General features: G+C 42.4%; 1 protein-coding gene across 5 annotated transcripts in view; it reads left to right on the top strand.

Moving 5' to 3' along the window:
- PBX1 (PBX homeobox 1) overlaps positions 1–17,879 on the top strand; it is a 295,026-nt gene that overhangs the window by 209,414 nt on the left and 67,733 nt on the right. For all 5 annotated transcript variants that reach the window (XM_063133305.1, XM_063133297.1, XM_063133308.1 and 2 more), the window contains exon 3: positions 15,659–15,903. In XM_063133305.1, the coding sequence (XP_062989375.1) occupies positions 15,659–15,903 (245 nt within the window). The remainder of the gene's footprint in view (positions 1–15,658; positions 15,904–17,879) is intronic.

Genomic DNA, 17,879 nt, shown 5'->3' on the forward strand with positions numbered 1-17,879 from the left:
CTGCAGGAGACCGATTGGGAGGCCGTTGCAGAAAGCCCTCCACGTCACTACAGTTGCAGTGGTAGCATCTCTTCTTTCTCTGGGGTGTCTGTTTTTTTCCAGCACATTTTAAGCACAGTGGAGGCAGGAAAAAGCCCTTTCGAAAATCACAGACTAATCACTCCCATCTGCTCCCGTGCTGCTTCTTAGAGCAGCCTGCCAGGATTCTCTCCTCAGAAACTAAGTAGCACATTATTTTCGATAACTTGCAATCATTTACTTGAAAAACTCCTACCTGTTTAAATATCCCCCTGGAAAAAAGAAAAAGAAAATCTAATCTATACAGCAAGTTGCGAAGAGAGCCCTCTCAGCACAGATTGCATTTGGAATTCAGGCATCATGTTTGTTCTGGGTGCAAATTCATTTCATTTGAGTGGAGTAGCCGGGGCGGGGGAGAGGGTGACAAAGCTCCAGTTGGAGATGCTCTCTCAGAGCAAATAGTTCTCGGAGCTGGAAATAGAACAGACCTGCCAAGGAAACAGATTCCTAATTTGGAGACATTTGAGAAATCTGCTGCCCTGAATTCCAAAATCAAACTCACACATTCAAAGGAAAGAGAAGTTTCACAATGGATATTTTATTTTAATTTCTCTGCTTCTGGACGTACAAAGTCAATACTTTTTATGCACTACCACCCCTTCCTATATTTTGGACCCTTGGAAATTGTTTCCAAGAACTGACATTTTTGGGATATAAAAATTAATTTTCAGAACTCCAACATTTCAATAAATGTTTGACATAAACATGAGTTCAGGAAATGAAATGAGTGAATTTGCCAAGAGAGAGGTGGAGGGAATGACTTGATTCAGGACCTATCCAGTCTTCAGCTGGTTTAACAATTTCTTAAGATAACCCTGGGAAATGTAATTCTCTGAGGTGAGCGAAGAACCTCTAATTTTCAACACTTTCACCAAACTACAACTGGCAGGATTCTTTGGAGTTGAAGTCATGACAGTTAAACTAGTATAAAGCTAATATGGGTTTGTAGTGTAGTTATAACCTCAGATATTCATAAATATGAACAAGAAGCCCAAATTCCCTGTAGCAACCTCAACAATCAACCATGCAGTGAGTAGACCCTAATTTACTGCACTTTGACAATAGATGCCTTACTGAAGCATCGCCTTAATTCCTACCTTAATTCTTTCTGTATGCAATCCCATTAATGTTCCCTCACATAACAGTCAACGGAGCGAACAACCACTATCTGCACCATGTATCCTTCTTTCTACCTGCTTCCGTTATAGTTGCATCCTTACCTCAAGCTCAGTTATTGATTACTAATGGAATGCTAACAAATTGTGGGGAAGCTTATTGAATAGTTGTGCTTGATGCTGCTTATCTCGGAATGCCTATATTTATTTTTGACCCTTTACTTCCAGACCCGTTGAGCACTGTAGTCTTTGCTCTTTTCCTTGTTGAAAGCTCTGTTGGTTGCTAGGCAATGTAAGCATACAGATAGGCCTGAGATGAGGATGGGGATTGGTATAATGGCTGAAGATGTCACAAATGCCTTTAAGTCCCTTTTAAGCAGAGGGAAGCAATAACATTTCCCATTATGGTTGCTAGGGAGAACTGGCATTTGGGGGCTCTACAAGGGCAAAACCTTCAGGTTACTCCGACCACAGTTGGTTACCTTCCCATTCATGGCAAAGCCATTCAAAAGGAGAAGTCCGACAGAGAGACTCATGAGGTGTGACACTATTTTAAACGATTCATTCATTGATAGCTATTTTAATTACTTCTATAATACATCTCAGTGAACAAAGAGGGCTTTGCAATTCTCTTCCCTTGCTTTGGTTTGTATAGACACTCAAGACTTGATAACAACCGCTCAACTGCTCAAACTCAGCAGTCCTGTCTCTTCTGACCTGCCATGGGACAGGTGAACGTTATGTCCTGCTTATTCATTCCTTTGGCTTGACACGCAACAGATCTCGGGGCCAGCTAGCAGGTGGGATGCTAATGCACTCAGTGATATGGATTCCATCTGCTCTGGAGACCTGTCCATATCCTATCAGGGACTCTAGTTCACTGAGTCAGGCCTAAATTTTCTGCTGATGGATTTTACATGATGAATTTCAAACTCTTGCCTGTGTTAGCAAGCAGGAATTAATCTGAATCCTTCTCTTGGATTGTCACCCTTCATGGCTGACTTCAGTAGTGGCCTACAAGATTTGGCATTGCCTAAGTACCATTCAGATACTGGCAGTAGGGCCTGGATCCATTTGTGAGGGGAGATAGGCTAATGCTATAAATTAGACTTTATAGTATTACAAATTTCCAACCACCTTATTCCTTGGATTAAGGGACAGGACTGCAAAATATTTGTCATTAACATAAAGTCAGGAAGGCAGCCATGCAGTTCTCCCTTGCTGCCTAATGTACCAGGAGCAATGGCTTCCATTAGCAGGCTTCCTAGGACTGGATCCCATCCATAAGTCCAGAGGTGTGGACTTGTAGGAGCCAGTTCTCAGTAATGATGGGGAGAAGTCCCCCAGATGAGCTTGAAAATAACCAAACTATTTATGGAAGTGTGGGAAATAGCTTCATTCCTTCCAAACCTAATTCTGAACCCAATATAGGCCCAACCTGATAACGTCATCGAAGTCCAATCCCTCCCCCAGCTTCCTCCCAGCTACCAGGTGTCAGAGATCTCCATTCCCCCTTCAGTTGCTGCTGGAACAGCAGCAAAGTTAAGTGGAGGATGGGAGGAATGTAGGCGAAGTTGATCAGCATTTTTTATTTTAATCTGACTGAGACAAATTTTCAGTATCATAATGCTTGCTTCGTACTGAGGCAAGAATTACAAATCCACCAAGATTCATATTTCTGAACTAGGAAGTACAAATTTTATTTTATTTTTATTTATTACATTTTTATACTGCCCAATAGCCAAAGCTCTCTGGGCGGTTCACAAAAATTAAAACCATGAAGAGCATAAAAACAACCAACATCATTAGTTGTTGGTGGCATCATTAGTTCATCGTTAGTCCTTGGACTCGTGCATGCACGCTGATACATATAAAACATCATGTGTGACCTGAGGTATAGAAGTGTATGTTCTATCAACCACCCACCACTTTTTCATGGACCACTTCTATTCTACCAAGCCTAGGAGTTGCTCCTGTACCTTAACCAGAGCTTCTACAGATTGAGAACTCTGTACTTCAACCCTCTTCCCAACAGATAAGGGTTAGAGGCCAAGGACAACACAGATCTGGGGAGGGGGAGAGAGAGGGAGGATACAGAGAGATCCATCTCCAGCCAGAGTTCCCACCTAGGGGTGTGGTCCCTCTTCCATTACAAAGATGCCAGTGTTTTCCTCCCTTCCCCTTGTATTTATTTATTTATTACATTTTTATACCGCCCAATAGCCGAAGCTCTCTGGGCGGTTCACAAATGCCTAAAGTGGAATCAAACAGCCTTTCCAAAAAGGCAGCCCAATTGAACAGCCCAAAATGGCCCAAAGGGGGTGTTCCAGATAGCCTTCAACCTCCAATACACTCAGCCCTACCTGATATGGTTGGAATCACTGAGGGGCTGTGCTTTGTCACATAGATACACTAATGTAATCTGGTGCTATGCTAGGATTCCTCACTCCCAAGCTTCAGAAAGTACAGTCCACAAAGGTCTCAGGGTGCATATGTTCTCATAGATGAATAGGTATTGTGCAACAGCACTGTCTATTTGGTGACATGAACCTATAGTTGCATAAATATGGACAAATGGGGCTGCTCTTTGTCGCTGGATGGAATGGGTGAGTTAATTCTGGCTCCATTCATATCCGCTAAGGAAACTGACCTGGGGCTTCCATATTTTCGTGACAACTGCAGTGTCAGGAAATAAGAGAAGCAGTTGCATGTTGGTATAAGTGAACAAGGCGTGTGCTCTTTTTAATGTTTTTTATTATGATTATTCCAATTATTTGTTCTTGGAAGTCTGCCACTCCTTTGTGAAGAAAGAGTACCCTCTAGTGGATGTTTGAGTGGCCAGCAAGTTTTCAGGGCAGGCAGTGAGAAGCTATTCCTGTCTCCTTGGTTCTTTAATTTCTGTTCTTTTTTACCTCTCTCTGCCATGGCCCCTTAAATATTGGGTAATATATGGAGGGTCTGCAGAGGCAAGAAGCAAAATATTTCAGCATATTTACAGAACCTCTTGCAGTGTTGCACATGCACTGAAAATGACATGAAACAATGACAAAATTGTAATCTCTTTTTATTTTAACTTGGCAAATAAATTCTTTTAGGTGCTATAACCCAGAAGCATGATGAGGGAAAGTATGATGTTGTACTGTGTGTTTGGGAGCAGTGCAGTGGCCAGAGTGCTCTGTCTGGATAGGTGAGAGTCCTGCTCTACCTGAAGCTTACTGACCCCATGCGCATTGCTCCTTGGAGGAAGAGCGTGTTGGCCGCTGGCCACTTCCACGTAGGATGCTGCAGTCTGTGAGAAAAGTACTCATAGGTCACATCCGCGCTACAGCTTTCTGGACTGTCACATTTGTGCTGTCCTACTCCAGAAGCACAGGGTGAGATCCCCCAGGGCATTTTTATTTATGTTGGAACTGGAAAGTTGATACATAGTGGGCCCCATTCTATGAGTTGGACTGCCAAGTACAGACTGCAAAATGTAAACTCCACACATGCTTGACCACAAGTCTCTGAAATGCATCAGATGCATTGCTAAACACTTTCAAAAGGATGCTCTCATTTTGGCCTTGGAGTCAGTTTGAATATTCATCAAATGCAATCAGGGCCTCTAGACTCAAGAGGTGAGAGACTTAATCATCTACAGGTTACTTATCTGTGTCTTCAGATATCCTACCACAAGACAGAGTCACTCACGTCTTCCTTTGCAGTCTCTTGTTCTGATTGGCCCTTTCTCATAGGTAGGTGCCTATCAGTGAAAGGTTCTTCTAAGCTTCTACTCTTGGGGACTGGAAGACATGTTCTGGTTAATTCAGATTATGAGGCTGTTCTGTGCACAAAAGATGGCACCAATTAAGTTTTGTGAGTCAGAAGTATAAATTTAATAGGAACTTGCAGTTCTGCTGAATTTACGCCAGTTTGTAATAGCTGCAGATCCAGCAACGTAAATGAAACATCCTCCAAATTATCAGCTCACTAGTTCTGTGCTTTTCTAAATTGCCTCCTGTTTCTACAAAATGTGTGTTATTATGCCCTACTATTATATATGTATAAAACTATATATTAACAAACTCAAACTAGATTATCATAATGTTGTTCCATCTGAATGTGTACCTAATAGCATGGCATAATAGCATTTTCTCTGTGTGAGTGTGTAAAGACTTCTGTTATTTTCCCAACTGTCATTCCCTATGTGGTGTTCTGTGCCTCCCTGAAGTATTCCAGGCTGGAGTCTCTGTGTCTCTGCAGGCTGTCAGCAGTGCATTCCTGCCCTATCCTTGCAACAATTCAGACCAAGTGGGGAGAGCACTGGGCAGTGAAGGCAAATGTGGGTCTGCTCAGTTGTTGTTGCATTAGGAAAAGCATCACAAAGGATGAGTGTTTACATCTCTGGTCTTGTGGGTGGGGCTGAACATATTGAGAGAGAGAGAGAGAGAGAGAGAGAGAAAGAAGAGCTTTTAAATATTCATTTTGTCTTCAGCTAGCTAGAACATAGACTTCCAGCAATAAATACTAGGACACCTTGACTTATTTATTCATTCATTCATTTCCACTGTTCTACCTGGAGAGGGGGGGTTGAGGGAGGGAGGGAGAGAGAGAGAGAGAGAGACTCCATTCAACCTGCTTGGTGAAAACCCATAACCATAATGAAAATAATAATGTCGAATATGCAGAATTCAGCTATGGAGAGAACATCTATAGGAGTCCACTAAGTGTTTGTTTTGCCTGTGTGCAAGGGATATTGCTCAATAATGGTACTTAGATGTTATTGTGCCAAGTCTTGAAATGTTTGTACATGCACATAGCAGTTTAAGCACTGACTTTTTAGCGTTTTTAAATAGACACTAACTCCCTTTCTCAAGCCTATTCCCACTTCTTTGTTCTTTTTCTGTGCATAGGGAAGACAAACTGGGATCTGATCTCACTCTTGTTCTAATCTATAGTCTCTCTCTTTCCCTTTTGCTTTCTCCATTTTTTCCAGTGGTTTGTGACTCTCTCATTGGGTTTGCATGATGAGCCATAGCACTCACCGGTGCCACCTTGAATATTCAGCCCCCAGCCATGGGTTGTCATGTCGTGCAAACCCAGCCATCGGGGCTTATGCAAGGGGTATCCCATGGCCTGTTCTAGGGATAGGTGAGGGTTGATTAACCCTTGCATAACCCCCACCAGCCCATGGTTGAAGGTCGAATATTCAGTGTGGTGCCACAGTGAGTCACAGCGTGAGATGAGTAAAGGCTCTCTGCATCTGTGTGTGCTTGTGTGCATGAGCTCGTGTGCACGTGTAGTGGGGACAATAATCTTTCCCATCATTATTATTCCTCAACATCTCCCAGCCCAGGCAGAACTTTCATTCTGGTATTCAGATCCTAAATATTTGCCTAATCATATCTACCTGCATCATCATCATCATCATCATCATCATCATCATATTATTATTATTATTATTATTATTATTATTATTATTATTATTATTTTATGTATTACAATTATATTCTTCCCCATAGCCAAAGCTCTATGGGCAGTTTACAAAGATTAAAACATTGAACATAAAAAACAATTATACAAAATTTAAAAAGTGTAAAAACATACAATATCCAGTTAAAACAACTATTCTGGGATCAGTTAAAAAACTCAGCATATGCTGTTAAATGTCTGGGAGTAGAGAAAAGACCTGGCACCAAAAAGATAACAATGTTGGCGCTAACCAAGCCTCATCAGGGAGATCATTCCACAATTGGGGGGCCACCACTGAAAAGGCCCTCTCCCTTGTTGCCATCATGTTCCTTGCTACAGGAAATCAATGCTTCCAAATCACGTGAGGTACTGGTTCCTCTCTATTCAGCCCTGGTTAGGCCTCATCTAGAGTATTGCGTCCAGTTCTGGGCTCCACAATTCAAGAAGGATGCAGACAAGCTGGAGCGTGTTTAGAGGAGGGCAACCAGGATGATCAGGGGTCTGGAAACAAAGCCCTATGAAGAGAGACTGAAAGAACTGGGCTTGTTTAGCCTGGAGAAGAGAAGATTGAGGGGAGACATGATAGCACTCTTCAAATACTTAAAAGGTTGTCACACAGAGGAGGGCCAGGATCTCTTCTCTGTCTTCCCAGAGTGCAGGACATGGAATAACGGGCTCAAGTTCCAGGAAGCCAGATTCCAGCTGGACATCAGGAAAAACTCCCTGACTGTTAGAGCAGTACGACAATGGAATCAGTTACCTAGGGAGGTTGTGGGCTCTCCCACACTAGAGGCCTTCAAGAGGCAGCTGGACAACCATCTGTCAGGGATGCTTTAGGGTGGATTCCTGCATTGAGCAGGGGGTTGGACTCGATGGCCTTGTGGGCCCCTTCCAACTTTGCTATTCTATGATTCTATGAAAACTATCATGATGTTTATTTATTACATTTATATCCTGTCTTTACTCCAAACTCAAGGTGACTCCCCACACATACATTTTATCCTCAGACCAACCCTGTAAGGTAGGCCAAGGGAAAGAGAATGAATGACCCCAGGGTGCTATATCCTACCCACTTAATTGCAAGTGCTTCATACCTGAGCGGTGTTTTGAACCTGATCCTTCCCAGGCCCTGTCTTTACGGTGCTGAGTTGGCACTGCCTTTCCCCCAAAAGCCCGCAGAGAGAGTGCGGGGTTTCCGGCGGTCATCCAAATACTGGAGCCGTCCCCTGCCCTCTTCCTGGTGGAAGACCAATTGCCTTTCACCAGGACCACAACCAGGATCAACCCTGGAACGAGGTCAGCACGGCTCTTCCGCCCTTTCACCTCGCTCCCACCGAAAAAGTTGGAGTAAGTCCCGAACTTTTTCAATGCGCAGCTTCTCAGGAAAGACCTGTGGTGGCTGTGAATGTGCAGCTTCATCATATAATTGACACAGCGGCGATTTGCAGGCACCACAGTTTTTTTCCTGCATATAGACAGACTCCCAGTCTCATTCTGAGATGTTTTGTACACTATTATTTTTCTGATGTAAAAATATTCTGATAGGTGGGAAGAGAAAACAGAGGGAAAGGAGGGACGATTGAATATGCTTAAATGCAGTGTTATGTTATTTGGTCTTGGTTGTGGTGGTTTTATGTTTTAGGGTTTTCAGTGTTTTTGTATGCTGCCTTGGGAGCTTATCACTCAAATAAATAAACATAAATAAATAAATAAATAAATGCACATCTGGATGCAGTGTAGTCCTTTGCTAAAAATGGAGTGCACATTTAGATGTGCATAATTTGTGGAAGCATTTGAGCATCTGGATACTGAATATTTCCCCACTATAGAAAGCAAAATGGATGGAATAAGATAAAAGGTAGGTTCAAGTCATCTACACCAATTCCCACATCACAAACTGAGCCTGCTGGATTACTGTGACAGGCCTAGATTGATACTGACTTTGTATGAGAAATCTGAAAAACCTTTCTTTTTCAAAAGGAACAAATCAAGAACTCTTTTACATACAAAATATGCTGCAATGCTGAGAAAGGTTGAATAAATTCTTGTAATTTGTTTCTTCAAAACTTAATAACTAAAATCCATTCCCCTATGAATCCTCCTACTTGTGCTTCATTACACCTCCTCAGAAATACATGACTTTGTCACAATCCTGTTCTAGTTGAGGGAGGGGTGGGGGTATAAGATTTTGCAGAATCTCTGCTATACCAGCGGAAGCTGAAATACATCACTGTAGAACTGCCTAGATATTTTGATGGAATAGTCACAGTGGGGTGAGTTGTGGGCAGGATATTGATGGCACAGGGGACTATTGGATGATGTAGAAATGTAATGAATAAATAAAAGAAATAAACACCCATGATGTATTCCAGAACGCCCCCAAATGGTGCCTCCAAAGTTTTGGGGCTATAACTCCGACCAGCCCCAGGTAGCATGCCCTACGGCTGGGCGTGAAGGGGTTACAGTCCAAAGCATCATGTTGTGGAGGACGAGTAGATCCTATACTCCCCCAGACCACAACCACATCCCTGTCAGGGGTGCAGGTTTACCCCAACCCTAGGCCTGGTGCATAATGGCCTGGGGCTACATCTCTCTGGTCGCCTGTGAGCTCTAAATGTGCATGACAGGAGAGAACTTGGGTGTTGGGATTGGCTCAAGCATGCCTGGGTGTTGTGGCCCTTCACCTTATTTTCTAGTGTGGGGACATACCCTGGATTCAAATCGGGGCAGGGGGAACCAACCCAACTTCCTTTATATAAAGTTTGTTTACATTTTAATCCCATTATTTACCAGCAACAATCCCTCTGTGATCATCCCTTGTATTTCTTTGCAGATATGTAGAATCCAAAATGTCTTCTGTAATTCATTCCATAAGACCTCCTCCTTGCTTGCATCTGAGATTGTCTGATGTTGCCTCAGATGCAGGAAGGAAAGTGGTGACTTATTTATTTTTACTTCCCTTCATCAATGGACCCTTGTGTGCATCTGAGACTGTTAAATAAGAACATAAGAAGAATATAAGCCGTCTTGAGTGCCATTTTTTGGTAGAAAGGCGGGATATAAATCGAATAAATAAACAAACTATGCTGTATTAGAGTAAATGTTTTCCTCTCCCAACATTCTGCTCCCACAGTGGTTCAGCATTGTGGGAAGCCCACAAGCAAGAGATAAAGGCAATAGCAGCCTCCTGCTCATGTTGCTCGGCAACTGGCAGATAGAAACATATATGGCTTCTGATATTAGAAGTATTGTACAGCCATCATAAATAAATAAATAAATAAATAAATAAATGCTATCAGTGCCATCAGCTAAGGACACACAAGCTCTATCTCCCTGTGACATCGGAATCAGGTGAGGCTGTGCAAGTCCTGGATCAGTGCCTAAACTCCGTAATGGGCTGGATGAGGGCCAATTAACTGAAACTGAATCCTGGCAAGATGGAAGACCTGTGTGTGAGTGGTTCCAGAGTCCAGGAGATAGGCTCATTACTTGTTTGGGATGGGGTTGCACTTCCTCTAAAAGATCAGATACTCTTAGATCCATCACTGGGGTTACTCCTAGATCCATTACTGTCTCTGAGGCCTAAGCAGCCATGGTGGTTCAGAGTGCCTTTTACCAGCTTTGGCTTGTTCACCAGGTATGACTTCTCCGGGGCAGCTTGGCCAGACTAGCAAAGACGCTGGTAACCTCAAGACTGGTTTACTGCAATGCGCTGTGTGTGTGGCTGACCTTATGTCTGTTCTGGAAGCTAGAGCAGAATGTAGCAGCACGGCTGTTGTCTGGAGCTGCTCCTTTTCAGCATGTAACTCCTTTGCTGAAGGAACTTCATTGGCTGCCTATTTGCTACCGGGCCAGATTTTAGGTTTTGATACTATTGTACAAAGCCCTAAACAACTTGGGACCAGGATACCTGAGAGACTGCCTTCTCCCTTACCAACCTGGCTGGTCACTGAGGTCGTCAGAGGGTATGCTCCTGGTGATTCTGCATGGACCTATGGCCCAATTGGAGTTTATCCAGAGAAGAGCCTTCAGTGTGGTAGCCCCCTTTCTATGGAACTTCCTGGCTCTGGAGGTCAGGCAGGCACCAAAAATTGGTAGTCCTTTCCTCCATGAATTCCCTTTTAAAGCTATACAAACTGGTAACTATCGCTATATCTTGTGGAAATGAATTCCATAGTTTGACCATGTGCTGTATGAAGTAGTTCCTTTGGTCTGCCCTTAATCTCCTACCTTTTAGCTTCATTGTTCTAGTATTATGAGAGAGGTGAAAGAGAATATAAATGCAGAGACATGGGGGTTTAGATTCATTTACTAGATCAAGGTTATATCAGATTTAAGAGCCAGTGTGATGTGTAGTGGCTAAGGTGTTGGACTGGGAGTCAGGAGATCTGGGTTCTAGTCCCCATTCGACCACGGAAACCCACTGGGTGACTTTGGGCCAGTCACAGACTCTCAGCCCAACCCACCTCACAGGGTTGTTGTTGTGAGGATAAAGTGGAGAGGAGGAGGAGGAGGATATATGCCACCTTGGGTTCATTGGAGGGAAAAAAGTGGGATATAAATGCTGCAAGAACTGCAACAACAACAACAACAATAATAAACGCAACTCCTAGAAATCTGAATATAAACTACTACTTTTTATCTAGAATTATTTACAATCCTTTTAAAAGTAAGGTGCTTACTACAAGAATATATGCTGATCCTTCTTTTTCCGCTGAAAACACAGAGTGTGGGTAAACAATCTTCTGTCTGGTCTTATCATGTGGAGAACACGATGCCCCCTATAACGAAGTGTCCCCTCGAATTGGCCTCACATCCACCTTCCCTGTCACAACCTCATGTGGCTGACCTGCAAAAGCTGAGGACGCAACTGGAATTGGCAACAGCCTACAGGGTTCAGCCAGTCACACACAAAGGGCATGGCATTTTCATTCTATCCTGACTTATTTGAATGCAACTTAACTCTTGTTTTGCCAATCGCGGATGGTTTCACTTGTCCTAGAATTGTGGTTACTGCAGGATCTTCCATTACAGCTGTAGTTGAGGCATAGTGAGCTGTGGGCAGCCATGAGGAGAGGAGTAGCTCCCTTCCCTACCCTGTACATGACGTGGCCCCATTCTGGGTGCCTCATATTGTCTTCTCTCATGCCCACTCCATTTAATTGTTCTTTATTTTTCAGCTGTTTCTTTTTTTTTATTTCAATGATTTTTCTTCACAGTCAAGGGTGTTCATGTTTGGTTATGTTCCCACATACGGTATATTTCAGAATACAGCACCTAATGTAAAGGAAAGACTAGGCCACACTTATTGCATTTGTGTGATATACAGTATACAGCAGGGTTTGTGTTTAATAACTACACCTCTTTTAGAATAGAAAATTGTGGGGCAATTATTGTAAAATCATCTTGAGGAGAGATGGCTGTTACGTGCTCAACTGGCATCGCACATTCACATTTGAAGCCAAGTAAAACATTGCCATAGGGCTGTGGTCAGCAACTAACTTTTTGGAAGTCCTCTTTGAGAAACAAGTGAAGAGTGGTGGGCCAGCAACTCAGCGCCCACCCACTAAAGTGATCTTGCAGCAAGTTCTATTCAAAAGTTGCCACTATCTTTCATACCTTTATCTGTCCTAGACCATCAACAGAAGTGCCAGTTGGCTTCCTTCAGGTGGATAAATGTCACTCAGGGGCTTGCAGTTGCTGACCCATACCTTGGGAGACTACAAAATAATATAATATACTGTTTGTTGTGCCTAAATATTAAACAACAGATATATTTATAAAGGAAGATATGTTTAATACAATTATTTGGCATCCTGCTCTTCAGTCCAAAGACTTCCAGAACATCTTATAAAAATTAAAAACACCAGGAGACAATAAAATCAGTAAATATTGTTAAAACCAGCTGACCAACCAACGCTGTAACTTTCACAATTTTAAAAGTATACAACAAAATAAAAATACATTGTAAACAATACATAACACAACAGTCAAAGCAAACTGTTAAGTAACAAGCAGAAATTTTAAAATATGCAGCAATTTGGAAGAGTAAAACCAAATATTAAAAGCACGCTAAAACAAAAAAAGTCTTCAGACGTAAAAGGACTGGGCAAATACAAAGTTCTTCATCAGAAGAAGAAAAATCCCTCCAGACTCAGGGCCAGATGAGCCTCCCTGGGAAGAATATCCCAAAGCTATGGTGCCACCACCAAAAAGTCCCTCTCCCTAGTCATCTCACAGCTTATTTCCAAATGTGGGGACACAGAGAAAGTCTTTTGTGATTATTTTAATACTTAGATGGGTTGATACAGGAAAAGACACTCCTTGAAATATATGGCCTGTAACTTCATATGAGCCCAGAATATAAGAATTTGAAAAAAGGATCAGGTTTGAGCCTGCCACACTCTTCTTTTCCTAACCAACCACTCTTTGTTCTCTTGTTATGTATTTCCATTCCTGTGCTTTTCCTTGAACTTTTATTTTGTCTGTTTATATAACTTCCTCTTGCTGTCTTCCTTTGAGAGTAGTTGTTCTATTGTTTAAAAATGCATCTTATTAAAGTCAATCTCATTAAAATAAATAAAATAAAGTTGCTGAGGTATTGGAAAATAAGATTAGCCTCTGTAGTTTTACAACTCCTTGGCAGAGAGGGGATAAGGCACATTTTTGGTGCCATATTTTTAGTGGATTCTTTGGATCAGTTGTATGAAGGAGTTTTTCTTTTCTTTTTTCTTCATGAGCAGTGTTTCATGAATGGATGTTCTTAAATTTAATTCTGTGGCTGCTTATCTTTTTCAAGTTCAAAAATAAAATGTAATTTTTAAAAGAACTTAATACTAGGACACACTTTTCAGATAGTGAGTGAAAATTTGCTTCTGTTTGTAGTTGGATTACATGGGTCCATCTTACCCTATCCTAACCTGCCCTGTGTAGACTTCTGCGAAGTTTAATGTGCATTAGATATGGGAGCTGGCTATGCCAAGCAAATGCACTTGAAGCAATGGAAATAACAGATGCAACTAGGAACGCTTCCAAAAAATTTGGACAGATTTCTGCCCTTATTTTGGAATCCTCTATTACCTGGTTGTGTTTCCTTCCAAACTGGAAACAGTGCATTTTATTTCTGTATTTTGTTCAGAGTACTGTGCACGCACAGTTTGCTGCGTCTTTCTGTTCCTTTGTGTCTTTTTCTCCTCTCTACATTACTGGAGTGCATTGATAAACACAAACACACAATCAATGTTGATGTGATCATATGTACAGTTGTATAAAGGTGATATTTATGTCTCAGTAAATTAATGTGCAGAAGTAGTATATATGTGTACATTAGTAAAACACAATAGAAAAAGCATATTGATGCACATACATTAGATCACAGCAAGATTGCGTTTTTCAGGGTTTTTTATCAATGTACATATGCATATTTATAACATGTGGATGGGTGAAGAGATGGTAATAAATGGAAAAAACTGAAGTTGATGAATCTCTGTGTGTGCTTCAATTCTTGAGTTAATATTATTTATTTTATTTTATTTTTATTTATTTATTTATGGATTTTTATGCCGCCATTCAGCCAAAAAAGGCTCTCACGGCGGCTTACAAAAGTATTTCTTGACAGTCCCTGCCCACAGGCTTACAATCTAAAAGACATGACACAAAAGGAAAGGGGATTGGGAGGGAGGAGGAGGAGGAGGAGGGGGAAAAGGAAAGCAAATTCAGGCACTATAATCTTAGTTGGAAAGTTCAGCAGTTGACAGTTGGTAGCAGGAGGGAGGGGTCTCTCAGCTGGAGCTGGACCCAGGCATGGTGGAGAGGAGCTCCTCCCTCACTGGTGGCCTCTGCAGAGACAGTTGGCAGCAGGAGGGAGGGGCTCTCAGCTGGAGCTGGACCCAGGCACGGTGGAGAGGTGCCTGGCTGCTGCTTCCTCCCTCACTGGTGGCCTCTGCAGAGACAGTTGGTAGCAGGAGGGAGGGGGCTCTCAGCTGGAGCTGGACCCAGGCACGGTGGAGAGGTGCCTGGCTGCTGCTTCCTCCCTCACTGGTGGCCTCTGCAGAGGCATTCTCCTGGTTAAGCCAGAATTCAAGAAGAGTAGAATGAAGAACTAAGTAAACCCATCTTCATCCTTAGCTACAAAATATATAATCCAACTCATATTAGAAAAATATAGACATTTAGGGCATAATCTAACCAAAGTGAAGCACTTCTAAAATTCCAATCCTATACTTGCTTACCTGGAAATAAATCCCATTGAATTCAGTGGGGCTTACTTCTTAGTAAACTTACACTGTAAATACCATTGATTTCAGTAGGAGAGAGCTAAACCTGTACTCAACTCTCGTTGTGAAACTGATGGGCCATAAAAGTGCTTCATTTTGGCTGGACCATGTCCACACAATTTGTATATCATGTTAAAAAAAGAATGTTTGGATAGCCTAAACTTGAAAAGTTCAGAGCTTGTCATCAGCAAGTCTGTAGTTTCCAGTGGCCCCTATTTGCCAGTGGTAGATTTTCTGGTAGCCCGGGTAAGTCCGTGACATTTGAGTTGTGGGCAGTTTTTTGGATAGTCTTTAGTTAGTGTGCCCAGATGTGCATTAGAGTTGTCATCCTTCAAATTTCATTCCCCATCCCAAGTCTCAAAAAGTTAAATATTTGAGTGGTTAGTGGATGCTTCGTGACTTCAGTGCATATCATGAATGCTAAGGCACCAGCCAGCCCTGGCACTTACACAACCCTGCTTCAGAAACCAGCGTAAGAAAGACAGCTGCAAAATTAGGGAATATTATGTACGGCAGGCATAGAGGAACCTTCAGCAACCTTCAGGGTATGTGGGGGAGGCAGCTCAGACTGTGTTCCTTCATATAGGACTAAGAGTGTTACAAGTACACAAGCATCTCTGTTTCTATCTGTTAAAAATGTATTTGTTGCTGACTATGCATTTGTACTGCAGACCCTAGATACTTTTGGTATCGGCCCATATTTTAATCTGCGCCCTTCACTTTTGTATCTTTTCACAGTGTTGAGCATTCGAGGGGCTCAGGAGGAAGAACCAACAGACCCACAGCTAATGCGACTGGACAACATGCTCTTAGCGGAAGGGGTAGCAGGCCCTGAGAAAGGAGGGGGGTCCGCAGCGGCCGCAGCGGCGGCGGCAGCATCTGGGGGTGCCGGCTCAGACAATTCTGTGGAACATTCTGACTACAGAGCAAAACTCTCTCAGATTCGACAGATCTACCACACTGAGTTGGAGAAATATGAGCAGGTACCACTCTTTTGTGTGGCACTTCCCTGTGCCACAGTAGAGGCTAAACTAGCATGGTGCTGTGGTTGTGGTCTCATGGATTGGATTTATACATGCAGCAGAATCAAGTGGTAAATCTTCTCCTGGACTGTGCCACTTCAGACTGATGGTGGAAGGGGGGGGGGGGTTTACATGTTTGAATGTTCCCCCACAAAGTTTTCCTGAATATAGAAAGATAGCATATTGGGGAGGAGGGCTGGGGTGAAACCTTTTTCAACATTAGTGTGGTTTTTGTTCATGGAAAACATTCCTGTTAGCAGCCTCCCCTCCTTACCTGGAGCCTCTGGAGATGTATTCAAAGAAAAGCTTTACCACTTGAATCTACTGATCACGTAAACTGGGCACTGGGTGTTTGTGGCCAAGATACTGCATCTTATCTGTAAGTCATATATATGGAAGAAAAGTGGGATAAAAATGAAGGTTTCTCATCCCGTTGACCCCAACACGATGATGATGATGATGTTGATAATGTTCTATAAGATGGTCAGTTTTGAGTTAAGTTATATAGCATGTCAGCATTCACCTCCACTGAACTGAATGGCAAACCTATGTGCACAAGATTTACATATACATTTAGTGCTTGAGCTCTGAATTGGGGCAACAGCCTTCCATTTTCTCCTCCAAAGACCACCTTCAAACTAGTTTCATCTTTCTACTCTCTGCTGCTTTTTAGGCTTCTTTATGGGATGGAGCATTTACAAGACCTGTTCACTACACCAAAATTATTTATTTATTCATTCATTTCATTCATTCATTTCTTACATTTATAGACCAGAGTTCTCTGGGCAGTGTACAAGTAAATGAAAAAACAGATAAATTACAAAACAATAGACAGTGATAAAAACAGCACATAATAAAACCAACATAAAACCATCAGCAAAGGATAAAACAGTGTAGCACAAAAAGCAAAGAAAAAAAATCACCAGCGGAATAAAAGTGCTAAGATGTAAAAGCACCAAAAACAATTCTTAAAATCACAATGTGAATAAGAAGGTCTTCATCTGGCATTAAAAACACCCACTATAATGTAGGCGTCAAGAGAGCCTCTCTGCAGTGGACATCCTACAGATGGGGCACTACCACTGAAAAGACCTCTCTCTTGTAGCCACCACCCCTTGCTTCATTTGGCAGGGGTACCTTGAAGAAGACTTCAACTGATGACCTTGATGTCTGGGTCAGGTAAATATGGGAGGAAGAGCTCCTTCAGGTAACTTGTCCTCAAGCCATTTAGGGCTTTAAAGGTTAAAGCCAGCACTTTATTGGACCTGGAAATGGACTGATAGCCAGTGAAGATGCAAAGTACTGCCATAATATGATCACATAGACCAGTCCCACTTAACAGTCTAGCCACCCTGTTTTGGAATAACTGAAGTTTCTGGACCATTTCAAAGGCAGCCTTCCCCACTGTATAATCAGCCAATTGGGAGGTTACCTGAGCGTAAATAATTGTCACAAAGCTATCTCTGCCAAGGTAGGATTATAGTTGGTATATCGGCCTAAGTTTGTAAAAGATGCTCCAAAGCCACCAGTACCTCTAGTGATAATGGTGGATCTAAGAGTACCCTTAAACTATAAACCTGCTCCCTTAGGGGGAGTGCAACCCCCTCCAGAGTGGTTTGAACACCACTTAACTCGACAGACAAATCACCCACAACAAGTATTTCAGTCTTGTCCGGACTGAGTTCTGTAAATATGACGTGGTCAATAACAATGCTCTCCAGCTTTCTCCCATTATAAACAAATACTGATTGCATGCTGCAAGCCCCCTAGACCAGGGTGGACAACTTGTATGCTGAAACCTCTACAGGACCACAACTCTCATCATCCCTAGCCAGCATAGGCAGTAGTGAGGGATGATGGAAGTTGTAAGCCAGAACATTTATTGGCCACATGTTGCCACAACTAAGAAGGCCCGCTTTCCAGGTGTCTCCCACCAC

The sequence above is a fragment of the Elgaria multicarinata genome, chromosome 1, assembly GCF_023053635.1.
Source record: "Elgaria multicarinata webbii isolate HBS135686 ecotype San Diego chromosome 1, rElgMul1.1.pri, whole genome shotgun sequence".
Lineage (NCBI taxonomy): Eukaryota > Metazoa > Chordata > Lepidosauria > Squamata > Anguidae > Elgaria > Elgaria multicarinata.